At 37.6% G+C, this 26,966-nt stretch overlaps 2 protein-coding genes and 1 long non-coding RNA gene across 5 annotated transcripts in view; 1 reads left to right on the top strand and 2 right to left on the bottom strand.

The window, feature by feature from the left end:
* Nucleotides 1–24,609, bottom strand: part of LOC100639225 (serine/threonine-protein kinase ATR-like) — a 55,088-nt gene extending 30,479 nt beyond the window's left edge. Inside the window, exons 1-15 of the mRNA XM_019994755.1 lie at nucleotides 24,400–24,609; nucleotides 23,232–23,339; nucleotides 21,098–21,198; nucleotides 4,211–4,277; nucleotides 4,078–4,151; nucleotides 3,951–4,033; nucleotides 2,715–2,820; nucleotides 2,507–2,616; nucleotides 2,032–2,191; nucleotides 1,405–1,512; nucleotides 1,267–1,317; nucleotides 1,189–1,220; nucleotides 713–793; nucleotides 261–345; nucleotides 35–211 (exon numbers count right to left, since the gene is read on the bottom strand). Coding sequence (XP_019850314.1) covers nucleotides 35–211; nucleotides 261–345; nucleotides 713–793; nucleotides 1,189–1,220; nucleotides 1,267–1,317; nucleotides 1,405–1,512; nucleotides 2,032–2,191; nucleotides 2,507–2,616; nucleotides 2,715–2,820; nucleotides 3,951–4,033; nucleotides 4,078–4,151; nucleotides 4,211–4,277; nucleotides 21,098–21,198; nucleotides 23,232–23,339; nucleotides 24,400–24,535 — 1,479 coding nt within the window. The 5' untranslated portion in view covers nucleotides 24,536–24,609. The remainder of the gene's footprint in view (nucleotides 1–34; nucleotides 212–260; nucleotides 346–712; nucleotides 794–1,188; nucleotides 1,221–1,266; nucleotides 1,318–1,404; nucleotides 1,513–2,031; nucleotides 2,192–2,506; nucleotides 2,617–2,714; nucleotides 2,821–3,950; nucleotides 4,034–4,077; nucleotides 4,152–4,210; nucleotides 4,278–21,097; nucleotides 21,199–23,231; nucleotides 23,340–24,399) is intronic.
* On the bottom strand, nucleotides 21,762–23,147 carry LOC109581032 (uncharacterized). The gene is made up of 2 exons (XR_002184470.1): nucleotides 22,001–23,147; nucleotides 21,762–21,958 (listed from the first exon to the last, which is right to left on the bottom strand). It is a non-coding gene; the product is annotated as an uncharacterized LOC109581032 (long non-coding RNA).
* A 59-nt stretch (nucleotides 24,610–24,668) lies between the features above and the next one.
* Nucleotides 24,669–26,966, top strand: part of LOC105312206 (C-Jun-amino-terminal kinase-interacting protein 3-like) — a 28,679-nt gene continuing 26,381 nt past the window's right edge. For all 3 annotated transcript variants that reach the window (XM_019994761.1, XM_019994763.1, XM_019994762.1), the window contains exons 1-2: nucleotides 24,669–24,767; nucleotides 24,815–24,946. In XM_019994761.1, coding sequence (XP_019850320.1) covers nucleotides 24,714–24,767; nucleotides 24,815–24,946 — 186 coding nt within the window. In that variant the 5' untranslated portion in view covers nucleotides 24,669–24,713. The remainder of the gene's footprint in view (nucleotides 24,768–24,814; nucleotides 24,947–26,966) is intronic.

Raw genomic sequence — 26,966 nt, forward strand, 5'->3', positions numbered from 1 at the left:
TATAAATTTAGCAAAAAATTATATAGCTACATACCTTATATTCAGTATCAGAATTTATAAATTTTACAGAAACAGCGTCCAATAATTCTAACATACCAGCAAACTCATTCCTCTCAAGCCAAAATTTTAACGCCTCATAATGTTTCACTGAGCAACCAGCCACAAGTCTCAAAATAGAGGAAAGAGTCTCTAAGTTAGCCAATGAAGCAAACTAAATGTAATATCAATAATATATAAAATAATTTACCAATACAATGTACCTGAGATTCAATAGACTGAGACAATTTTTGTCCACAAGAAAACATTATATGACATAGCAGCTTTATCAAGGAATTTGAATATTTTCTAAATTATAAGACAATTTCTGATGTGCATGAAAGATAAAAAAATAGATGCATGCTATCATGTTACATTCAAAGTTATTGAACTTCAAAAAAGGGCAGAAAAACAAGATGTCTTATACCTAAAGTTTAAGTGGCTGTACTAGACAGTGCATACTTCATCCATTTATTTTTAATTTCGAAAATTTTGTGAAATTTTTAAGATTTAAAAAATTGAATTTGTTGGAATAATTTAACACAGTACAAAATGGTAGAATAGTGAAATTTGCAAAAAATTATTTTTGTGAGCAGAAAATGATCACCCCTTTTTCCAGTACTTAAAATGGTATATTTTTCTGGTACTATAAAAAACAACAATGTTACAATTGTACCTCTCATTTTGCCTTTTTTGTCCATACTGAGGAGCTGAACCTTTCAGTTTCTTCTTAAAAGCAGGATGTGGGTGCTCAATGCTAACAAGAAATATTGTTTCATAAACACAAAAGACTACAATTAACTTAATAGGAATGAAACTAATAAATTAACATGCAAGTACAAAAATATAACTCTAAAGTCAGGAAACATTTATTGCACATGATACTAACATGGCAAACTTACAAAAGCTATTATGCAAAAGCAAAGCACTAGGTAGTATACTATACATGTACATGTATATTGTACTACAATACTAAAACCCAGTACCAAGAGCTACACTGACATAATGATAGTAGGCTCAAGCTAAAAATTCTGGATCATAATATAAAATTTATAGTACTAATTAGCTTTTTGCCAAACATGAATACATGAAAGTCAAAACAATACAATGATTTAAAGGAAAAGGAAAATATAGCAATGGAAATGCATTTACTTGTGAAATTTCAATGATTCATTGCATTTAGACTAGAAATAAACTTTAAAACATGTAGCACAATTGGTAACAACTTACTATTACGGCTAATTCATTAAACAAAGCTTTTTCCAATAGCAAAATAAAAGGCTAGTCAAATATGAGAAAAATAATGATTCACTTTATGATTGATGACAATGATTTCTTTATGATACAATTAATTTCAATTACTTATACCTTCAGATTAGAATTAGTATCTGTAATATAATGAAGCAAGTATCTTATTTTTGATAATGACAGCACTCCAACCAGCCAGCAGTTATACAAAAGGTGACCAACACAATCCTAAAGTAGTCAGGCAAAAAAATGCTCTTTCAAACATGATGATTGTGCAGAAGCCAAATTTTGCTAGGCATATACATACTATCACTTAAGATTATAAAATCAAATAGGCTAAAGCTTAAAAATTAGTTCTGAACAAAAGCAGCTAGAAAAGAAATACAATAAAATTTGACTAATATTCTGCAATTTAACATAAATGTAACACATAATAAAATACAAAATCTGTCATTTAATTTATAAAAAAAGTGTTACAATACAATAATATTATGGTAGACAGCATAATTTTTGTGAAAAGAATTTAAAAAATAGCTTTTTGACAAATTCATGACACTAGCAGCTTGTGAAGGTCTATGGCATGTGCAAATGAGATAAAAACAGTAAATACAAAGTAAGTCAGCTGCTGAATCTAAATGTAAGTACTATGAAATTTAAAAATTAAAGTGTACTGTTCAGTTAATAAGTCTGGCTAAAAAAATTAATATTACAAAAAAGTGCAAAAACACAAGAACTGATAAAACATACCTGAAAAATTATGGTACTTGATTTGTATATACCAGTATAAGTAAGTTGAAGTAAAGCAACAGCTAATTGGTCAAAAAATCTCAATGGAGCCAAGATTTCTCGGTCACTAGTACCAAAAACAAGATCACAACAAGAAACCAAAGACTGAAGGTAGTCAGTACTATAAATTAAAAAGAGGAAAACGTTGCTTAAAATTTGTATACAAAGTTGTACAAACATTACTACAACTGGAATTTATTAAGAGATTGCTGGTGCATGGTTCTACCAAAGTGATACACAATGCATACAAAAATGTAAAATCATACATGTTAGTGATATATGAACTTAAAGTTATATCAGTAGGTGCATCAGAGACACATTTACAAATGTACAAATTTCATTTAAATGCCTGCTGAAGCATTCAAATGGCCTATTAAAGAAGGAACATTCCAATGTTCCAACATTTGCTCAAGCCTTACTTGAAAGCAAAACTTACCGAGGACCATGACTAAGTAAGTCAAGCAATAGCCAGCACAGTGAGTCTAATATCTGCGGTGGCATTGTAACACCATTGGATAATGATGTTGCTATAAACTTTAAAGAAACCTATAAAGTAAAAATTGTCATATACATGCAATTGCTTGAATATAAAAAAGGGAGAATGAAATCTAAGTGAGTTCTGTGAAACAAATGAAGTGACTAACATTCCTGATTTGATGATTGTGGTTCTTAGATAATAAAATAAGATGATTCCAATCAAGTTCCATTGGAAATGGACCAATGTTTTCGAGAAGATTATGAAGCAGGTTACTACACATATAAATAAAAGAATTACAGAACTTATGGTAAATATTATAAAGAGCACATGATAAGTATTAGTTACAATACATGTATATCCCAGTAAAGAGTGCTGTATGGCAACTAAAGACACAAGGGGTGGAGTTGAGATAACAATACAGCACAAGGTGTAAAGTTCTAACTAAGTACTGTGTCGAATGTATGGTATCTACTGTAATTTAATAAATAAAAGCAGGGCGCCTATTATCTAGAATGGTATTGCATGGACCCCGAAAAAGTAAAAAAACTAGGGCCCATGAGCTGGTTTCACACCAGTGACCTCATGCAGGAGCGTAAGGAAGCATCCACAAGGCATTGGAATTACATGAGGGCTACATTTATGTATTTATAATCCAATTGTATTGCTACCCCGGTGTTTATTGGCATCCAGCTTTTATATTAAGGATATACGGTAAGTAGGCACATCAAATGCATTCACAAAATACAATCATAGAAAATTTTTCTGCAGTCTTTGATGCCCTATTAAGGTTTAGACAAGACTAATAGACATTTAAAATTCCACTGTGTCTATGCTATGGCAGACAATTTTCTTTGAAATGCAACATGACTTGGTTTCTTGATGGCCAATACAAGAATGCCTTAATTAATTGGGCTACAAAAAGACAGCAAAAAGGCAATAATGGTGGTAAAGGAGTATTGCCAGCCTGTTCTGTAACATGCAGAGCAGTTTCTCTTCTTCCCTGGTCACGCATTTCTGCCAGCCATTGCAAAACAAACAACTTACACTTACTTCTGGTGCTAATTAACTGTTGTAATATGTGGAAAAATTAAAGAGGCATTGCCTTTGATATACCCATGAAGTACACTGTAAAACAATGTAATATTTGGTGGTACAACTTGATAATAAGGGGATTTAAAAAATTGCTGCTACAATGAAATCAAAATTTTGACTAAGACATATAATAGTAATTCTATGAAAACTTATATGATGCGCTAACAATGTCATATTAGTTTGAACTGCGCAATAATAATTAATACAAGCAAGACCTTGCTTATATAAAAAGGGCCAGTTAGATAAACACATTATGTTAGAGTTTGTATGTAAGTACAAGTGCAAAATACATGCAGAGTTACCAACATACAGAAGTGATAACAAGATAACATTAATTTCTACGTTTGATTTTAACTGCAATATGCCAGCTTGAAGGTCTGAAGAGAAATTTTTCTGAAAAATGAACTAAAACACATTAATGCAAAGGAACTTCAAACCTGATGAAATGTGAAAAGACTAACAGGAGGAAACTGTACATTACCATGTTCAGAAAATGACAATACTACAATATCTAGAGAACAAATTATTTGTCCATGCAATCATAGATGAAAAAAGTATAAATACACACACCTTTAATCACTCGGAGAAGTCCTGCAGTAAGATAAGAGAAGAGTTTTCGATCTTTTAGGAACAATAACTACAGTACAAGGAAATACATATAATATTGATGCAAGTGTCATGTGTAATGTCATGCAAAATCTTTAGTACTTGTGTGCAATCAATGCATATGCTTTAAAACTAAAACACAAAATGCAATAATAATTTTGGAATGCTTACGTACACATGACTACATCACAGGCACATCCTGAACTTGCTCTCACATGGTTATACACACATGCTACTTTATAGTGCATTTATTTTATGGTAATTTAAACCCTGTTTAAATAAGGCTAACGGGGAAGGATGGGCTTGGGCTGCGCATGCATAGTATTGCTGTATCAGGCTGGAGGGTTGCTAGGATCATCTTGTCTTCTGTCATATCCAATTTATTCTTTACCTGAAGTGGAAGCAGTGTTCTTGTCTCGGTGGTCGTTTCTGAAGCTGCTGCGATGACGACAAGTAAGAATCTGCCGCCGTTCTCTGAAGAACAGTTGCGCTACTTGACTTACTTGGTGGGATGCGAACCGAGAGGTAGGTCGAGGTTACTGAGAGCCCACAGGACTAGGAGTGTCTTCCAAGGTGCTGGGCGCTGACGCCGAGAGGCAACCCGTCCTGAGGGTGAGTTAGTACAGAAATTATAGTTCATGTTGACTGTAAGCTAGCATGTGAAAAAGCTGAAGGTGTGGCGCGGGTGGGCCCGCCAGCCTGAGGCTTTCCCCTCTGGTGTCTCCCGTGTTGTTAGCTTGCTTAGTTACAAATGTAGTCTGGCTTTGCTGGCCCTCCCCCCACCTTTTATGGCTGGCACATTTGTGAGAGGATGGGGTGCATTGTTTGCTCGCTGGCCTAATGCACACATCAGCAATCACCTAATTACCACTGGCAGGCTCTATGCAATTATTTTATTTTATGTTTATTTATTTATTCAGCAGTTACTTGATTACCACTGGCTGGCTCTACACAATTTCCAATTTTATTTTGTTTTATGTTGATTTATTCATTCAGCAGTGACCCCATTACTGCTGGCTGGCTCTATGCAATTTCCAACTTTATTTGATATTATTTTGTTAATTTATTTATTCAGCATTTACCCGATTACCTTATGTGCTTTGGGGACAATGCCACACCCAATCTCTCTTACCCATGCACACACCTTTTAAGGTCAACCCCCAGCTGTGGGGGCATCGTTTGCAGGGCTTACTTTACAACCCCCTCCCGGTGTCGGTCCAGATATCCCCGGCTATTCCACGCCTTGTGGTTCCACAGAAGGTGGTCTTAAAGGGCCAGTTCGTTGACATGGCAGAACTCCTTCCCAATTATTGGAGGTGGGAGGAGTCACAGCTTCCAGGCTCTAATATACGCTCCCCCCTTGGCACCCTCCCATCACTGACATCACCATCTGGGTGGAGTATTTTACACTCATGGCAGGTGTAATCTGCTCCCGCTATCCTGAGAAGGCCATCCAGTTGTTCTAGTATCTTAGGACGATGGTCAGAGTGAGCAAGAAGTTTGAGGGGAACTCCTGGGTATCCTGTGATCCTGCTTTTCACCGACTAGCAGCAAACTCGTTGCTCCTTCGATTGGGGGGGGGGGTAATCGAGCCAAATGAAGCCTTTACCGGGAGGGCCTGCATTAAGGCCTGCTGTGCCCACTGCCTAAAGGACTCTCACCCAACAAAGTTATGCCCATTGCTTCCAACGTAAAAATGGTCCCACCCTCCTCGCCGAGATGCACCGCCTGCCTCAGGAGTCCCATTGTGCGGCCTGCTCAACAGTCTGAATGGGAACTCCTGCAGGTTCCAGGATTGCCAGTTTGCCCACATATGCTCCCTTTGCCGTAAAGGTGGTCACCCAGCTTCAGCCTGCCATCAGCGACGTAGGCAGGGAGCTCCACAGTCTCCAAAAGCTGCAAGCTCTTGGCCGGCCACACTAATTGTTACTTGCCGGCTACTCATTAACTGCTGGCCCCATTGTATTATTGTTCATGTAGCATGTTTTTTGCATCCATTATCATTGATTCTTTGCTTTTGCTCATTATTTAAGTTAATAAATTTAATTGAAGAGAGTGTATGGTTGATTGCATGTGCGATGTGCCTGTGATCACAGTGTCCATGTCTCCTAGGCTCGCACAGTGTCATGGAGGATCTCCTGGGAATTGACAGTTACTGAGAAGGGAGTCAAGGAGTACCAGTGGAGTTATCTGGTCCCAGTTACTAAGCTCTTAAACCCTTCCTCCCAGCTTGGCGTCAGTACTTGCAGGTGATGCCTGACAAGTGGCCGGCAAGGTATGTGCTCCACGGGATTAATGAGGACTTTAGAATTGGGTTTAACCGAGCATGTACCCTTGAGCCAGTGACCAGGAATCTCTCCCTTGCCTATGAGCACCTGGAGGTGGTGTCGGAGTACCCAGACAAGGAGCTACAGGACGGTCAACTAGTCCAGCTGGCTGCACCAGTGCTCTTGGGTGGGACTAGGGTCCAGGTTAGCCGTATTGGTGTGGTCCCAAGGACAACACAGCGGGAAGATGGCTCTTGATCACTGACCTCTCCTTCCTGGAGGGGCATCTGTGAATGATGGGATCAATTCTGATTTATGTTCCATGTGCTATACTTCTGTTGACTGTCTCATAGAGGTGCCTTTGGGCAGGGAGCCTTGATGGCTAAGATTGACATAAAGTCAGCTTATCGGCTGCTGGCTATCCATCCACAGGATAGACACCTGTTGGGCTGCTGATGGCAGGGGTCCCTCCTGGTAGACTGTGCCCTCTCCTTTGGGCTCTGCTCAGTGCCGAAGCCCCTTTGGGCTCTGCTCAGTGCCGAAGCCCCTTTGGGCTCTGCTCAGTGCCAAAGATCTTTAATGCAGTCGCTGATGCGATTGATTGGTGCTGCCGGCATGAGGGTGTCTCCTTTATTGACCATTACTTGGATGATTACATTACAGTTGGCCCCACTGGATCTGACCAGTGTGCTACCAATCTGGCAATAATAAGAAGAGTCGCAGCCCGGCTTGGTGTCCCCTTGGCCGAGGAAAAATGTGCCAGTCCCTCCACCTGTCTTGTTTTTCTTAGCTTTGAAGTGGACTCTGTGAAAGGGGAGCTCTGCATTTGGCAGGAGAAGGTGGAGAGGATCCATGATAACCTGGTAGAGTGGGCTGGCAGATAGTGGTGCTGGCGGCGGGAGTTGGAGTCCCTGGTTGGCACTCTTCAGAGTGCGACAAAAGTCATTCCACCAGGCAGGGCCTTTCTACGCCGACTCTCAGGCTACCTTAAGTGTGGCCGCTGCCCATGGCATCACATCAGGTTGAACCGGGGCTTTAAGGCAGACTTGCAGTGGTGGCAGTTTTTGATGCACAATTGGAACGGGGTTGTATTTCTCCAACCCCTTTGGGAGACAGTCATCAGATGCCTCTGGCTCCAGGGGCTGTGGGGCACACACTAGTCCCTGGTGGTTTCAGCTCCTTTGGCCTGCCTCAATGTATCAGGCAGATGTTGCAGTGAAGGAACTGATTCCGATCATCCTGGCTATTGTAATCTGGGCCCTTTCTTTAGGGAGGGACATTTTCTCTGTTACTGTGACAACCAGGCAGTGGTGGCTGTTGTCAACTCAAGGGATATACGTCATCCACACCTGCTGTGTTGTCTATTTCTGTTCGAGGCCCGTCTGCAGCTGCAGATCTCGGCCACTTATATTGTGGGGAGGGATAATGTACTTGCTGATGACCTGTCCCATAACAAACTCTCCTCTTTCTTTACACAGGCACCCAAGATGATGCCACACCCATCACGACTCCCCCTTATGGCTCAGGACCTCCTGTTCAATCCCAATTGGACTGGGCTTCCGGGAGCTTGATGGAGCTGTACAACATTATTGTTCCCTAGGAATTGCCTCTTCAACTCATAAAACGTATAAATCAGCTGTCCATCGTTTCAACACCTTCTGCACCAGGTATGAGATAGCAGTCCCTTTTCGCTATCGGAGCATCCCCTCTGCTACTTTGTTTCATTTCTCGCTTTTGAGGGCCTGGCCCCCTCCTCGATTCGGTCCTATCTGGCAGCACTCCGCCATGCTCAGGTGCTAAGGGGTTTTCCCGAACTTCGAGAGACTTTATCTCTGCCTCGCCTGAGACTCGTCCTGAACGGTGTGGGCAGGAGCCAGGTCTTGGACCAACGCCCTACCTCCAAACCGAAGCTGCCTATTACTGGGGACGTATTGGCTCGCCTATTCTCCTTGCTCTCCAACACCTTCACTTATTTGAGCGGACCCTGTTGTGGCCAGTCTGCAGCATGGCTTTCTTTGGGTTTTTTCGGCTGGGGAAACTTTTGGCCCCTTCTGTTAGAGGATATGTCTCGGCCAGCCATCTATCATGGGCAGATGTTTGTGTCGATAATATATCAGCTCCTTCCCTGCTGCGTGTCAGACTGAGAGTATTTAAATGCGACCAGAGTGGCGGGGGTTAATGTTTTCCTGGGCAGAGTCAACTCCCCTGTGGCAGCTGTGCTGTCCTATATGGCCCTGCAGGGATCCCAGGAGGGACCTTCTTTCCTGGCTGCTGATGGTTTCCTATTCACAAAGTCTGTGCTTGTTGCTACCCTTTGGGAGCTCCTGCTCACTTGCGGGCTAGACCCGTCTTCCTACTCCGGGCATAGTTTTCAAATTAGGGTGGCCAACATGGCTGCTGTAGCTGGTGTGGAAGACTCCACCATCAAATCAATGGGTCAATGGTCGAGCAATGCTTTCCAGGTCTATCTCAGAACCCCAAGGTCAGAGCTGGCCACTGTCTCAGCAAGACACATTTCTGGTATCTTGGGCCAGAGTGGACTTAGTTGAGTGTTGGCTAAATTGGGGTGTGAGAATCAGTGGGTGAACTGGGACTTACTTTAGTTGTTTTGTGTTTAACGATTGTTGATCCAATGTGAAGTATGTCCCACTTCTGGGTTATGGGCGAGTCCCTTGGGTGGTCCAACCACCCATCATTGTTCACCCATGATTAACTGGGGTGGGTCTCATTTATAGTGTTTTCACTTCTAGGTGTACCTAGGGGAGGGGAAGGGGTTTCCTCTCTCTACTGCTTATTAGGAACGGTAGTTATGATGATAAATCCTGATGATAGTGAACAGAATATTCCACAGAAATTAACAATTCAGTTACAATTTAATAAAATAATGATATTGTGATAGTCATAATTATAAGGCATAGTATTAGTGAGCCAGCCTCTAGCTTTATGTGGCACTTGTTAGTCCTGACCTAAGTTAACTCAAATTACACCTCTTAGCAAATAAGAGACAACAAATTATCAACTTACTATATACAGGGATATTTTGGAGAGATTAAAATTTGGCAAAATGCAAAATTTTGGTGATTGGCAAATTTGTCGCCACGTGCCTTTGAGGACACGTATGGTGGCTCAAAATGGCTGATTTTATTTTGGCGAATGGCTATTGAAACACCAAATTCAATTAACTCCGAAATTTCCTGCTATACGGTATAACAGCAACTAGAAAACCCAAAGCTATCTGCAATTCGAGATAGTCAGCTACACTAGAAGGAATATGGACTATGGCACATGTACGTACAGCCATACCAAATATTCATTTCAGAAAGATTTTAAAAAGAAGTACTATTGAGGACATTGCCGCATTGTCACAGGCAGAGTAATAAACACATTTAAAGGTGGGTTGATCAATAAAAACAACAATGTATGATTGACTAATTAATTGATAAGAATATTCAATTGACTATACCATTATTTGACAGAAAAATTGGTGGTGAAGCTCTGATTGACAGAACACCTTGCAAGAGGGGTGTCCATCAGCTGTTAAAGTATTAGATATAGTGCTGCAACAATAAATTTTTAATTATTTCAATTATTGCAACACTATTTTTGACAATATTTTGCAATACTATTATTTTTTAATATTGATATATCGATATTAAATATTGCACATGCACAAAATCATATATAGTCTACCATGTGGTCAATAATAAAATGTGGTGTTGCTGTTACAACCTCAGCTACAACAATCATTGTACCTAATCTGTCTAATAAAAGTGAGGTTTGGCAGCATCTTGGATTTCCCGGGTCTACAAAGAACACTATTTATTCCAAGAATTGTGTGATTTGTTCTCTTTGCTTTAAATAGATGCTGTACAAGAATAACACCACAAATCGATATTCTCATTTTGAACACCATCAAATAAAGGAGTATAGGAAGCTATGTAAAGACAATGCTACTGGTTTTAAGTCACAACAAACTATAATTTATGAGAGCATGGACACATGTACTCCTATTTTATTGATAAAAATTAGACTTTGAGAAGTATACTTTTAGCTACAGTGGCACTTTACAGACCATACTGGAGATGATATAAGTGATACTTTGAGTGAGCTAACAGTCTCGGGGCCAGCCCCTTCCTAACGGAAGGGGCTGGCCCAGAGACTAGCGAGCTAATGCATTAGTAGAATATTGCAGATAAGTTGTGCCAAGCACTAGAGACAAAACAAGTATATGTAACATTACTAAAGCCATGTGTAATCTCAACTTACTGAACGTACCTGCATCGGGCATAGACTTCAGCTGTCTGTTCTGAAATCTTTTAATCTACCAATTATCGCTAAGATGCTTGCCACATTTCTTAAAATTATTGGTCATTTTCACAGATCTGAGATAGTTATGCATAATCTATGGAAAACAGAAGCAACTTGGAGCACCCATGCACAAGCGTATTAATGACTGCACAGAAGGATGGAGTGCTTACTCTATGGTACAGCATTTCATTGAGCAGCAAGTTGCCAGCAACAGCCTATATGTGCTCTGTTCCTAGAAGATCATGATACCAGATAGTTCGTGCTATCTGACTCAGAATTATCTGCTGCTGAAGGAATTGTGGCTATACTTTAAGTATTTCACAAAGCCACAGAAATGGGGAAAAGTTTGCTGTAGTATTTATAGCCCAGCAATTTCTTCAAAAGCTGCTCTACAATACCTTAGCTGACAATTATACAGATAAACCTATTGTAAAAAAATTAAGGCAGCCATTAAAGACGATTTAAAGTCAACCCCTGGACAATTATAATATCAATCATGTGAAGGAGAATATAACAACAGAACTCTCTAAGCTCATAGAAAATCAGAATGCATTAGTTGCACTGGAGGATTCTTTACACAACTCTCAACTACTCAATCTCCACCTATTAAAAAGTTTAAGCTCTCTTCATTTTTTGAAGATGTAGTTGGAAAATCTAATGACTCAAGTCAACTGTCTTCGACTGATATGCAGCACATGTAGCAAGAGATGAAATCAGGGAGTATGATGCAGAGGAAGCTTTAGGTTTGGATCAAGAACCATTTAAGTAGTGGCAAACAAGAGAGTCTCACAGCTAGTTAAAAAACATTCTGTATTACATTTACAGCATCTAGTGTTCCTAGTGAAAGACTGTTCAGTGCAGCTGGAAATCTTATCAGTGAAAAGAGATCTTCTCATTCACAAGAAAATGTTGACATTTTGTTATTTTAAATGAAAATATTTTGTAAAACACTCCAACATAAAATACTTTGTACTTGTTTATCGAACCTGTCTCTCATTTCCCATAACCATTCTAAAACATTAATTTTCCCGTCGTTAGTCGAGAAATAACTCAATAATACTGCAATACCGTAGGTCGGGATATATTGGCGGCTGCTTATTTTCGTGATAATAAAAACTAATAAAAAGGTTCAATTAAATACCATGGAAACCAATCGATTGTTGCTATGACAATAAGACCACGTGTTTATACAATTACAGTGTTCAGCAGCTAATTATCTATTCTTTAGCAGCTTTAGTGGGAGCCATCCAGTTCTCCATCCACTATCTTCTTGTATGGACCACTACCTTCGAGCTCTTTGCTGGAAATCCTTGCCGCTCCACTTGCTGGTGATAATTAACCACGCCCAAGTCAATAAATGGGTGGAGAGTCCCAAGAATTGGCCAAGATATGGCGAGGCAAAGTGAAGAGAGTAGCTCTGGTTGAAACAGCTCCAAAGAGACCAAGGATTATTAACAGCAAGAAGAGCAACAACCCAAGAACACTGCAACAAAGTCCTTTGCTATTAATATCGCGGAGTTTTCAATTAAAATTGCATTTGGTAGTCATGGTGATTGCTGAGTGCGGGAAAAATCGCGAAAATAAGCAGCCGCGAATATATCCCGACCTACGGTATATTATAATGCAAAATCCATTATTGTGACATTGTTTCAGCACTAATTAGATAAGCTAATAAGACATTCTTTGGGAATAGACTAGATACCAAGGAGTTGTGATAAATCTACTTTAATCTCTTCCAGTCCTTAGTGGTGCTCAACAAAGTAGTCTCATTGGCCCCTTTCCTTTTTAAAGCTATATACATGTAGATGATCTTCCTTAATTTAATATAGCCTATTGTGAGTTCTACTTTTTGCTGATGACTCTAAGAGCCCAAATAAAGTGTCTTCGTAGTCAAATTTTCAACATTTGCAGGAGTGTCTTAATTCAGCTTATTCCTGGAGCACTGACAAGAAGTTGATCACACAGAAAATTCTTCCATATCAGAATGGAAGTGGTGGCTAATTTGCATGTTTCAAGTCACCATACCTTCAAAAATTCTTCAAACTAATTAAAAAGTAAAATGTACTCTATACGTGGAAATTTTTGAGGGGATAAATTTTTGCAAATGATGAATTTGCAGGATTTTGCGAGGTCAAATTTTCGTGCATTATTTTGAAGTGTCACCATTTTATAATAATGTGGAGAGCTAAAATTAATTTTTGCATGCTTTAATTTAATTCACAAATGACTCCCGTTTTGCGAAATTCACAAAAATTTACCCTCTCAAAAATTTCCATGTATCGGGTATGTGGCATGATCGAGACACATATTGCACTATAAATTTATTTCTATAAAATTATAGAGTTAAAAATTTAGAGGCAGAGTGTACAAAAGTCATACATAAAGAATTGTGGATGCATAATGCTAACATAAATATAAAACCCTACAAATAAAAAGATAAAGTAGCTGGTCCAATTCCACATACACCTCTTTTAGGTTGGGAATTAATTGATAATGATTTAAATGAAAGTTGTTATAAAATACTAATAGTCACTTATGATAAACTTGTCGATTAAAAGTGATTGTGATCATACACTTAATGGAATTATATTCTTACATGTAGTTTGAAAATATTAGTGCTGGGAAAAAGTTCTTGCATGAGTATATCACTCGACAGGAAAAATTTCATTCAAAGGTTTGCATAACTAGTACTAATACAGACCATACCCTCAAACTACTGAAGCACATGTCATTTTTGAAAATTGGCCATTTTTGTTCTGATGGTTTCTCCCTCACCCTCTACCAGTTCCAAGTCAGATGTATGGCCAGATTTGGAGAAGAAAGATACTAAAAGTGTGAAATGTAAGCAGTGTTCCAATGTCTAAGCCTACATCCCAATGTCCATGCCTATCACAGAGGAACGAGCAACTAAGGGAACATTTTTTGGCCAAACATGTTGTTGCTTACTGTCCTACAACTCCTAGAAGCATGATCAGGAGAATGAATACAAGAGATGCATATTCTAGGCCTAGAAATTGTCCTAAGTACAAAAAAGAAATCACAAAAGGAATAATAGATATGATCATGCTTGACAGTTGTCTGTTGAAGGTATAGGGTTCTGTGGCTTACATGTACTTGAGTGCCTAGAATTGGGATACAAAATAACAAGTCATAAAGACTTCACTCAAGTAATTGGAAGACAGCATTAGCTGAAAAAGGGAAACTTCTGCTCTTTTAGGTAAAGCACAAAGGATTGCTCTAACCACCAATATTTGGACAAGTAGTACCACAAAATGATATACAACTGTACCTTATCATTTCATATCATAATGGGAGAAATTTTCATTTGTTGTATCTATGTGTGCATTTTCTAAACACCATACTGGTTTAAAAAGCTCATTGATATAGCAGGCAGATATAACATTAAAGATAAGGTATCAGTTGTCATTTATAACTTAGCTGCCAACATGGAGCTGTGTCTTTCAATTCTAGAAAAAGAAGAAGGCTAGTCGAGGGTATACTGTTCAACTCACTGCCTTCAACTTTGTTTAAAAGCAGGATTTGAAGTGAGAGCTATAGGCAACTTACTGACAGCTTCCCGAAAATTAGTGGGCCATTTTTAAAATAATGGCCGCAACAAAGGGTTTTCTGCAAAAAAGTACACTAATGAATCAACCCTACACCTAAAGGTTGTTCAAAAAGTTTCTATGAGGTGGCACTATTCCTATTACATACTATAGCCTACAGCACTTAAAAAAGCTTAGGTGGCCATGGTTATCACAGCTGCATTTTTGGATGAAAGTATTAATAAATGATCCAATAGATAGCAAGGTCTAAATAAACAAGAGCAGTGCATCCTAGCTCAAGATCTTGTTGATATACATGGTCCCTTGGAAGTTGCCACTACTTACTTGGAAGTGAGAATAATGTTTCTGTTTCAGCTATTCCACCTATTTCATATGGTCTAACAGATAGCATTAAGCCACTACAAAACAATAATGCTGCAATTAAGCAGTTTAAATGAGAAGTGGAGATTCAAATCAATGCAAGAAGAGAGTTTTGTTCGGCCCTGAGGAGCTTGTCACTGTCAGTCCTGAAGCAGAATTTAAACAATAGTTGTCCTAGCTAGAGATGATGATCTCTTGTGTGGTGGAAAGATCACTGTTAAACTTTTCAACGTGTGAACCTATTAGCAACATAATATCTCAGTATTCCACCAACTTCAACATCTTTAGAGCGGACATTTTCAAAGGCATGGCTTACAGTATTGAAATTGCAATTAAGCTTGAAGTTGATGCCCTTGTCTTCTTAAATAAAATTGGGCTAAACTGTAAATTGTTATGTAGGTTTAACACCGACGAGGAGGTGGTAAACCTAAATAAATAACGAATGCAATCATAAGCCATGTGACCATATCTGGTCTGGCCCGTACCATGCGGCAAGTACACAATACATTTGTGTAATCTGAGGGTGCCTCCAGCTGAGCCCCTCCTGAGCCTATTGCATTACCATAGATAATATCTATGGCGTTACAAAGCTGCATTGTGCCTTCCTACCTGTACTATAAACACATGCTTATAGGACCCGTTATCCAGATCATCAATAATTTGAGACGGCGGAAGGAGGTTTAGCAGATGAGATAAGGTATGACCTGACTGAGCAAGACTTGGCTACATTCTTTAGTGACATGTCAGAAGATGATTTGTTACTAGATAATTTAATGCAGGATGAAAACGACTCATTGCGTGGAGATGACGGTGACGATGATGCTGCAGACTGTACTGGTGGCAATGATGATGCAGGCTGTACTGGTGGCAATGATGATGATGCTGGCAGTCATACCTGTAGTTCAGAAGAGAAAGATGACTATGATGAAGAGACCTAATCAGCTGACAAGAAGCGGACCATAGATTCCAGCACAGATGTGAAATTGGCATCGGTGGTGAGTCGCTTTGCTGCACTAGTACCTGATCAAGAAGTTTTGGAAAAAGTCAAGGGTCAAGTACCATATTCAACAAAGCTAGTTACCCAGTGGGCTGTAAGGATCTGGAATGAGCAGAAATATAGTCGTCAAGGTGCTACATCCACTGAGATACCTTCTTCCCTAGAGCAAATTAACTAAAAGAATGTAAAACATTAAAGGGGCGAGCCTAAGCAAGCTGAATGATTTACATGTCTGAGCTAGCAAAGCAATTATACTATATCCCAGTTCAGCAGTGATGTTCGATACCGATACCAAAATACTTGATACTTCGATACTACCCAGGATCGAAACGGTATCGAAAGCAATTCCAGTATCGAAACATTCGATTCCGAGTACAACCACACCCACTTAACTACAATAATAGTTAATAAACTACCAGTTAATTTTAAAATTAAAATGTAAATATTTTTTATTAAAAAAAATGAACACCCAGAATAGTAAATAATGCTTCTCCGGCTGCTCTCTGGACTTTCTTGATCTTTCTGGATGGTTGCTTGAATCTTTGAGATGGTGAAAAATTAAAGAAATGAACAATGAAGCTTGCTTTTAGTGTTTCTGGTCAACTCTAGTAGCAGTAACCAGCTGGAAGCACCTCTGGACTTTGACTTTATCCGGTACTCGGAATCGTACTCGATACCATCAATACTCAGAGAAAAAGTACTCGGAATCGAACCGAATTCGTTTTTTCAGGTATCGAACATCACTACAGTTCAGTTTGGGACGGAAGTGGAAGCAGCTGCGTGGAATTTGAAAAATGTAGTATGTCACAAATGACGTATTTTAATGATATTCATAGAAGAATGGCGGCTGTGTTGTTTCACTCTTAAAACAGTCTTGCTGTTGCTGGCGGCTGTGTTGTTTCACTCTTAAAACAGTCTTGCTGTTGCTGATAAGCAGTACAACAGCTACTGGAGTCAACTAGTCTTCATAAAGGTCATCATTATCAGAAGATCTTGCTCTGTTAGCTTTTTAAAACAAGAATTATCAGTTTGGGCGCTCGACCACATGTGCTTATGTAAACTATGACTTAGATAAACTGTCATAAAACGTCATTTTGGTATGCCATTGGGTTTATAGGGAGAACCCGGTTCTCAGGGTTCCCAAGAGCTGAGAGACCCAAGATTTCACAGATTTTGATGGACTTTGGCGACTAAGAACCTTTGAAAGTTTCATCCTTATCGCACATTCCTATAAAAAGTTATTCCAGTTTTTCTTGTCCCAAACTCAACTGGGATATAGTATACACATGTCTAAATTTAGTAGATATTGTTGCAGTAATCTTGCTTAAATTAAAGTTATCTTGCTTATAATTAGAAGCAGTCACTGAACAAATCATATTTGAAGATTGTATATCTGCTTTGTTAACCTAGGCTTGGTGGTAGAGAAAAAACATCATCTAGAATAAATCTCATCATGCATGCAGCTAGCTACAGTATATACATGCAGCTTTCTCACTTGCATTCAACTTATCAGAGTCCTTTATATCAAGGAAAAAGATTGTATATCTGCTTTCCCGACCTTTATTTTTTCTAGAGAAGTTTTTAGACAGCAATTTAGTCTTATCTTGCTGACCGTTTGTTGGAAAATAAGCTCAGAGTTGCTGATAGCGGCCATTTTATTCATTGTGACCACACCCGCATTCAATGAAAATTAGTCTATTTAACTTTAATAATAGTTAGATGATCCTACTGCCCGTACAGACAGACAGACAGACAGACAGACATTTTCTCGCCTTAGTGGGACGAGCTCAGGCTCGCTTCAATAACAATGAGCTCAATCACTGGCTTTCCAAGTTTATAGTGAAGGTTAGAAAGAAAGATGGGTCATGTTACAATAGTGGGCCTTTCAATAGTATTTGTTCCAGCATTCAACGGTATATTCACAAAAACCGTTTGCTATCAAGAAACAATGAAACCCTTGACATGTATAAAGATCAACAGTTCGCTTTGTTTCGAAGCACATATTATTCGGTTCTTAGAGATCAGCACTCAAAGGGAGTAGGAGCTGCTAAAAAGCAAGCTGAAGTCATTACTTTTGATCTAGAGGAAGAGCTTTGGTCACATGGAGTCCTTGGCAATTCAGATCCTTATAAATTGTTGGATACACTAGTTTTATTGCTTGGAGTTAATTTTGCTTTACGTAGTGGTAAAGAGCACTGGAGCTTCAGACCTGATATGATTGAATTTATTGAAAAGGAAGACGAGTCATCCTATTTGCAATATATCGAACCAGGATCGAAAAACAATCCTGGAGGTCTTAATGAGCGAAAATTGAAAAATAAATCTGTAAAGGCTTCTCAAAATTTAGAAAATCCTTCTCGATGCATAGTGAAACTACAAGAAGTATATGGAATTAAGACCACCATCAGCACCAAATGACGTCTTTTGCTTACAACCATTGCAGAAACCAACTCCTGCATGCTGGTATCAAACTAGGCCTCTCGGACACATTGCACTAAGCAAAACTGATCAGAAGCTGACTGAGAAAGTAGGAGTTGAAGGGCATTATATAAACCATTTGTTAAGGAAAACCTGTGTCATGAGATTGTTTCATGAAGGAGTAGAAGAAGATAAAATTATGTCTATTACAGGCCATAGAAGTGCTGGAGGTGTATGGGCTTACAAGGAGCTCAGTCACAGCCAACAACTAGATCTTAGTAATAAAATACAGAAGAGACAGACAGAGACAATTGTCAGAGCAAGCAGCTACAACTGAGTAGGAAAAGTCTCAGATGAAAAAAGACAAAGAATTGAGGAAAGTCAAAATAGGCAGTGAGCACAATTTGAGTAATTGTGTTTTTAATATCAATTATAACTGATTGCTTGATAAACTATTCTCACTTGCATCATTTATTCTCACTTCCATCATTTATTCACATTTAATTCATATAAACCATTCATGTTCAAATTATGGCTTCCCTCTCCCAGGATTTACAAAATTATAAAACCTCATTAGTCAGTTGTACCAAGGATTAATTACACGCATCATTTATCGAAAACAAGGTTTGTCCACTCAGTATATAGGCAACATCTCCTTAGCCAGAAAGGTAGCTATTGACTCTGTTATCATCTTATGCTCTTTCGATACGTGGCTATATTTCTTAATCTGCTGTATAGACTCTTTTATAGTTAACTGGCAACTGCTTTTAGATACATGTAGCTTCTTGTTTCTAGGATATTTAGTACAGGTAGATTGAGTTTTACTGAGGCTGCTGTACTCCTTAAGGTGAAATGTTCTTAAATGAGTAAACAAGTTGCTGCTGTTTTCCCACTTGGCAACAATAGTCTGTAGACATACACATGTATCTTGCAATTAGGACTGTCAAATTCAGTTGGCTGACTGTTTTCATCTAGAACGAATCCAAAGTACATGTACTTCCACGCATCTGACTTGGTGTTCTTCTTCTGAACCAAGTTTCTCAAAGCTAATGAAGGGCTAGAAATAGTACTAAGAACACTAGAGCCATCTGTTTCACAGTCAACTTCAGATTTGTAAGTCAAGGATCATGACAGCTTTCCATTTGGTCCATTACTGCTTCGGCCATTTTTAGTATTTTACAGCATATGTGCTTTATAAAATTTTGTATTAGAAAATTTAAAATGAGAGCACCTTAGTGCAGACTCTCGCCACAACTATTATGTAGGTTGAGCAAATTGTACTTTTAATTTAATAAACTGCCTAAATGTAAAGGATTCAAAATGTGCATAGTATAGCTAAAGGTGTCACTGCAATGAAGGTGTGGCTCAATCAAGCCATGCCCGAGCGCTCCACCACATACACAGTAACAGCAGCACAGAGACTAAGTGGTGGGAAAAACTTGAGTTTTTCTCCACTTCTGCATAGTTCAGCACACATTTACTAGGTTCTATTTGTTACATACAATCCTTCATTAAGTCCCTGATGTTTAATGACTCAGGCCACAACTAATAAAGAAGAGTGCCTTGTGTAAACTCACTAGGTTTGGGCAATGATATCTCAAAAAGGAAGAATATGCTACAATGATTTCTTACGTTAATTTTGAAGGGCAAGCTTTGGCCAATTTTTTAATGTGTTCTATCCTCAAATTGCTTCAAATATGAGGAAACGGTGCTAGGAGTACAATAAATAACTTTTTCCATGTAGAAACTCAATTATAAAGACCTTCCAGTACCCGAACAGAAGAGACACAGTAGTGAAATGTAATTTGCACAGACAGGACAACTGTTTTACCGTTGCGTCATACCAATGGAGTGGCTCGGGTAATTATTAAGGCATGTATCTTAACACACTAGGGTGTAAATGCAAAATATCACTAAACGCTACCTACTATAGCAGTCATTAATACATAATGTGGTCAAAAGTTTACTCTACCTAGACCACAAGTGTATATAGTGGGCTGAACCATGACTTTCATGGTATAAATCTTAGGCAGTTGCAATAAAATTACTTGGTTTACGGATCCGACCGACTCTAATTTTTGGAAAATTAAAATAAATTTAAATTTTCTAATGCGCATGCGCAGTACCATGTGGTGGGTGTGGCTAGTTTTAAAATGGCACTAAATGTATCTGTTACTATTAAAAGAGCAAGCTCCTCTATCTTACCTTCCACTGTATGTCAAACCTCTGTGACATCTACTTTTTGGGACTTGTTAGAGCAGGCTTTCACTTTAAATAAGCCTACTCCCACAGAAGTTGCTAGAGTATTTTGATCGTTTGTTTTGAAAAGTTGTGGGTAACTAACAATTATTAAAGTTAATCAATTTTAATGTTTATAATTTAATTTATTCCGACCAACGTGCTCTATTTTAGAGAAAATAAATCCGTAAAACAAGTAATTTAGTTTGAACTGCCTTAGGCAGGTGACAAATTTTAATGCATAATAAAGTTTAATTTTTTAAAATATAGAGGCATGGAGGGTTGCAAAGTGATCATCGTCATCATCCCCACCCTAGGGTGACACACATGCACACAAAGAAGCAGACATAACACTCATGTTGCTCATGTTGCTCATGTGGGGGTTGAACAAATTAATAAGTAAGGATGAATTAATAATAAGGGCAGGGTGCTATCCATTGCAAAATTAAAAATTATGAAAAAGTCCAGTAAGGCAATTTCAAAAGTTTACTTCCAGTGATATGGTATGCACATGTAAGTAGTGGCAATGTGGCATTGCGCATAAGCAAAATGGCACAAAATGGCAGGTTATAATCAGGCAAATGGCAAATGTGCCAAAACTTATTACCTCCAAAAGTACGAGCTAATGGAGCTATAGTGCTATATAATAAAATTTTCAAAAGCTGCACAGTTCAGATGATAGCATACATTGTATTACCTGAAATAGTTTGGTGAGACAGTTGATCAAATTGATATTTATCATTTGTGAACTTTTTGACATAATGAGACAACATGAAGAAAGTAACCACTGCAAAAAATCTAAAATTCAGAAAAAAGAGATTCATGAAGAGCACACACACACAGACATACACAGTACACTTAAATCCACAAAAATGTGGATATAGTCTGTTTCAGTTGAGTTTGACACATAAAACATGACAGTTAAAATTTTTCTGACAATCATTTTAGTGTAGTAAAATAGGGTTTTTGTATATCTCTGGTCAAACTATGACATCTTTAGGTACTACAGATTTCAGAAAGTTCTATTTCTGAGGTTTCATCAAAGGGAGCCAACATGATGTTTCATTGTGTGCATCTCAAAGAAAAGAAGTACAGTAGAAGAAAAAAGTTTTTGCTTTAGCACTGTAGAACAATGGTGCAACAAAACCATTTGTACTGTTTTTACAAAACTTAAATCAAAATTTAGGATGTGGTTATGCACAAGAGTAGGTGTGGTTTGTGAAAAATCATTTTTACTTTGTGTTGCTTTGTTCTCAGTCTATTTCAGCAAGTTTGCTCATTTATTAGTTGCTGCTGTATTGTAGTAGCCCCGTCATCTTCTGGTAAGAATAATATGCTATATACATGTATAACACTGTGTATTTTCGCTGTAGGTTGAAATTTTTACCCATATCAGAAATAAAGAAGAAAATTTATTGCGTGTGTTTGTTGTTGTTTATACAAATAAATAGTTTTGCTTTGACTACAAATCAGTTAATTCTGCCAATCTGTGATGCTCTTTAGTACTCCTATCCACTGATTTCTTTCCGCTTCAGAGGGTTGAGATTCGTTGCTAAACCTATGGAAAAAAAACAGTTAATGTTTATACAAGTTATCTTACGTTTGCCTATGGTTTCGTCTTTCGTGTAGCTCAGGTAGAAGAAACATGCCTTGAGTGAATCCTCAGTGAACCACTAAATCTCTTCTTCAACCAGTCAACCATGCTGCACCCATGTGTAATTTACTGTACATCGTTCTATTTCCGTATAAACGGCAATAAAACGGAAACCTTCCACTTTTAATCGTTTAAACGGTGCTGTAATGCAACACAGAGTAATGTAATTTAAGTCGTTTCGTTTCATTTCTGTAGAATGTGAACTTTTTTTGTCCTCTACTGTCAAAAGTTTTCTTAGGTTGGGTTTAAACAGCAATGCAAAACGCATTGTTTTTAAAATGATACAATGGTAAAACTTTTTTGTTCCATAGAGTTCTATTAAGTATCTATCACAGTTTTCATTCATTTCAGTGAAAACAGAAGCATATAACAGGCACAAAACTTTACCAATTGCACAGTTTGTGCAAACGCTCTAAAGGCCCACATACACCAGGCAACAAGTTGCTTACAAGACCAAAGTAACCACAAATGTTGCAAGTTTTGCCTAGTATATGGGGGCCTTTAAAAGCTGATTCACACTGCAAAAATAACGTAAGGTGAAGGCTACGTATATGTTACAACAGGAAGGGCTGTATAAACCAATGGCAACCATTTACATAAGGTAAGAATAGAAACAATCTCTATTTTTACCATAAGTAAACTGCAGCCATTGGTTTATACAGCACTTCCTGTCTTAACCTATAGCCTAATTACACATGTACCTACGCTTACTTTAATTTTGCAGTGTGAATTGGCCTTAAGTGTCTTCCCTTTGCACTACTCAGAAATTAAGCTGCAAGTTTGCATTTCTTGATTACTTTTCAAGTAATATTTAGTACTAATACTATGCACTACAAGTACATGTACATGAATGTAGAGGTAGTAGCAACTACAGCACAAAGGAGTTAGAGTAAGAAAAAGCAGTTTAAGTCATTTACTAGCATTTGGGTGGGGCAGCACATGATTATTGTGAAAGATAAAAGGTTCATGTAAAACTCAACTGAAAATCAGAACTATACATAAATAAAACCTTATGCAAAGTAAACTTGTTACGCATGCATGGATAATAAAGCATCCATACTCAAGGAAAACTTTATTATCATACACACATGTACATGTACATGTATACACAGATATGGAAAATGAAACATTAATACTTTTCCTAGTAGAGTCAAATAAAAATAAAAGAAAGGCTTACCGCAATCAACATCATGATCTCCTTCAATGAAAGACTGTGGCCTTTGATCAATGCATTTATATATAAAATCAATTACAACAACACCATCCTCATCATGTCCTGAATCATCTACATGTAAAAGTATATAACCAATGTGAAAAAAATTAATATTAATGTTTGTTCAGAACAAGTATTAATGTACTAAATCTATTCCCATAATTTCAGAATGATTATTTATAACGAAAAGGCATGACAAATCCTAATTTTCCAGTTGAGTCAAGCAAATTTAGCTAATTCTACAAGTAAATAAAACATTAAAAATGGAAAAGCAGTAGGATTGAATTGAAAAAAAAGTTAAAAAACAAGAGGGTACTTGCAAATTGATGTGCAAAAAATTCTACACCACTGCATGAAGATAAAGCCTTCAAAGTGCCATCATGTAGCCCTCTCTGTGGCCTGGGAAAATGAGCAACAATTATTTGGATTAATTCTTCATGTGCAGTGGTGTAGGATTTTTTCCACACCGATTTGAAAGTACTTTCTTGTTTCTTTACTTATTTTTCAATTCAATCCTACTGCTTTTCTATTTTTAATGTGTTTCATTTACTTGGTTCCATTATTTTTTCTTAAATTAATATGACATTCTGCTATGGTTCTCTGGCTAGGTTAAATATTCGTGTGCATAAATGAAAATGGCACCAAACCACAAACCTATGCGGTGTCTGCAGCTGGATTTTGTCTTCCATTTTATTCTCTGTCTTTGTTTCTGTTTTAAACTACCCATGTGGTCTTTGACCCAAACCTTGTGGAGTGATGTAAAACCAACTTGAGGGCTTCTGTGGCTTAAAAGACTAGATAAGATGAAAGAAGAAAAAAGTCTGAAGAATTTTTCAGAAATCTGAATATACAGTAGGCCTATATCCAAAATTGCTCCGGCTACATTACAGTCCACTTTAAAGGTACCAGGAGAAACGTTCAGTAAAGGAGAGCTCATCTAAGTCATTTATAAGGCTGTACAACGTAATATAAAAGAGTTATAAGTGTTCGAAAATCATAAAAACGGCCGCCATCTTGAAAAACCAACTTCAATCCTATATAGCTATAGCCTATATAATACTGGTAGATTAATCTCACTTTGGAAAAAAACTATTGTATATGTATGCAATCACTATTAAAAAGACTCACAAACCTTTGAAAGGCAATTCAATGTATCCCATCACCACACGGTATATCTGTTTTCTGAGATTCATATCTGCTGATCCTGTTACATCTTCAGGTAACAGAGCTCGAGAATCAGCTTGAACCTTGGATTCAACTTCTGACATCTTCAGCCAGTCTCGAGGCCAGTCTGGATCTCGGTCTGGAGAGTGGGGACAACAGTCACAACACGTGTGTACCGTGTTTTGGATAGTTTACGGAGATGAAACCAAAGCAAATCGACGTAGTCGTAGAGTGACGTAGGCTAGTATACTGTAGTATACAGTGGGGCTGGTCTCTTAAAAAATGGCCGTTGTTTTAGAGGACGATCCCGCTCCTCCAGTGTCTGAACGCGTACAGGTAAGAACCAATCAAATGAAATATATTTCATAATAATCTGCCATTAGTTCTTGGCTAAAAGTATTTATGACGAACTCGAAAGTCTGATAGGTGAACATGGCCCTGATAGTATCGGGAACCTAATGCCATTGGTAGTCAATATACTAGAAAACTTAGATTCAGCTCTTTCTGATAATCAAGTAAGTCAGTAAGCACAGTGAATATTGCATTTGTACCTAACCTTGTTAATTTATTGGCAGTGGCTATATTTACAGCTCCTTAATCCCACCTTAGGTGGCTGTTTAAAACCTAAGACACTCTGAAATTAAAAACCAAACCCTAAACCAACCTTTGGAATACCTGGCATAACTAGGAGACTAATATAGAATGACTAGAAGACTAACTATAACCCTAAATGCTAATCCATATACCCTAAAATAATAGCTAACTAGGGGACTCATAAGTCATAACATAATTAGGGGACATAGCTAAGTAAAAAAGGTAAGAAATTCAATTTTTAAAAGTAAGAAATAAAGTGAATTACGCTTGTGTTGCCGTGTAAACACAGCCTAAAATAGCCACCATAAAATTTGTTTCTTTAGGTCAGTCCCTAGCAACTTATTTCCTTTTCCTGTTAATTAAAACAGAATGAGCTAGCCATTTGCCAGCTGAAATCAGTTTACTATCCACTTGACTTGTCTCAATACATCCACCATAGTGTACAAAATTGTTATGCTTTTAGTAGCCTCTGTCTCCTTTTGTTCTTCCTTGTAATTATGTATCTTAAAAGTTGGTACTGTATAGGGGTTTTATTTTATTGGTATAAAATTTCGCGAATTTGTTCAGATTTGCCATTTGTTGGTATAAATTTTCACGAATCTTACCTTCTGTAGCCATTTTTACTTGTGTGCCACACCTCTTTTGTGGAATTTAATTTCGCGAATTTAATGAAAACGTGAAATTCACGAAATTTATTACCAGTGAAATATAACCCCTATATGGTAATATACGTACATGTACGAGTTGATCTTATGGCTACTACATGTACACCTGCATGTTCTGTAGCTTACTTTCAAGTGCCAATCAAATTAATGACAAAGCCTGAACTTACATTCGAATGTTAAGACACTGTGTTTACTCTGAATATTGGTTTATTTGATCAGATTTTATTTATGAAATAGCCTGACAAGATTAATTGAATTATATGTTAAATTGCGTTTAATGATTATTAATTAAAATTGGTATCCTTAATATAAAAGTCATGTTGTTTAGACTAAGTTGGAGAACAACACAGAATATAATGAGAGAATTAAACAAAATGGTCAGAATTACATGTATGTCTGATGTTCAATTGTTATTTTAAGCATGCATTTTTGCTAATTTTTTTTGCGATATTAAGTTTTTAAAGACAGAATAATACAGTAGTTTAATATAGTAGTTTAGTGTGATGTTGCTGACCGTTTACTGCAAGTGAGCATCACAGACTTGCTGATAGCCACCATTTTATTTCATTGTGACCACACCTGCTTTCATTGAAAATTAGGCTATTTAAGATTAATAGTTGTTAGATGACCTGCCCATACAGACAGGCTTTTTCTCATCTTAGTCGGCTTCATCCAATTAAGTTTATGTTCTGGGTAGGATTTTTTATTGTACACCAGTTAGCAAGTACCCTCATGTTTTTTGTTATTCCCCGATTCAATCCTACTACTTTTCCTTTTTGTCTTTACTTTTATTATGCTTTTTAAAAAATTTATAAATGTACATTTTGTGATACATTGTAGATGTACATGTGTACATGTACAGCATCCTTTAGTGGTTGGACTAACTGTATTGATGCTGATCGTGTGCACATAAATTGAAATATCATTACACTTCGGTGTCTGCAGCTGAATTCTGTCTTTCATTTTTGGTCTTCCTCTTTAAAAAAAACTCACTTTGTGAAACCCATTAGATTTATTGGCTAATTGAAGAAGATGAAAGAAAGAAGAGGGAAATGTGGGAAGAATTTTGCAGAAATTTGAATTTTTTGAGCCACCTCAATCCTACATGTACATGTACAATACATAAAGGATAGCCTTTATACATTGTACATGTACAATGTATGTCCTTGTAATATTTCCATTTCGAAAGTTCATTATGTTGTATACTTCTATGTACAAAACGCTGCATGTGCATGTGCAAGTATACATACATTTAATTTTCTTTTTAGGGTAACTG

The sequence above is a fragment of the Amphimedon queenslandica genome, unplaced genomic scaffold, assembly GCF_000090795.2.
Source record: "Amphimedon queenslandica unplaced genomic scaffold, v1.1 AMPQUscaffold_13466, whole genome shotgun sequence".
Lineage (NCBI taxonomy): Eukaryota > Metazoa > Porifera > Demospongiae > Haplosclerida > Niphatidae > Amphimedon > Amphimedon queenslandica.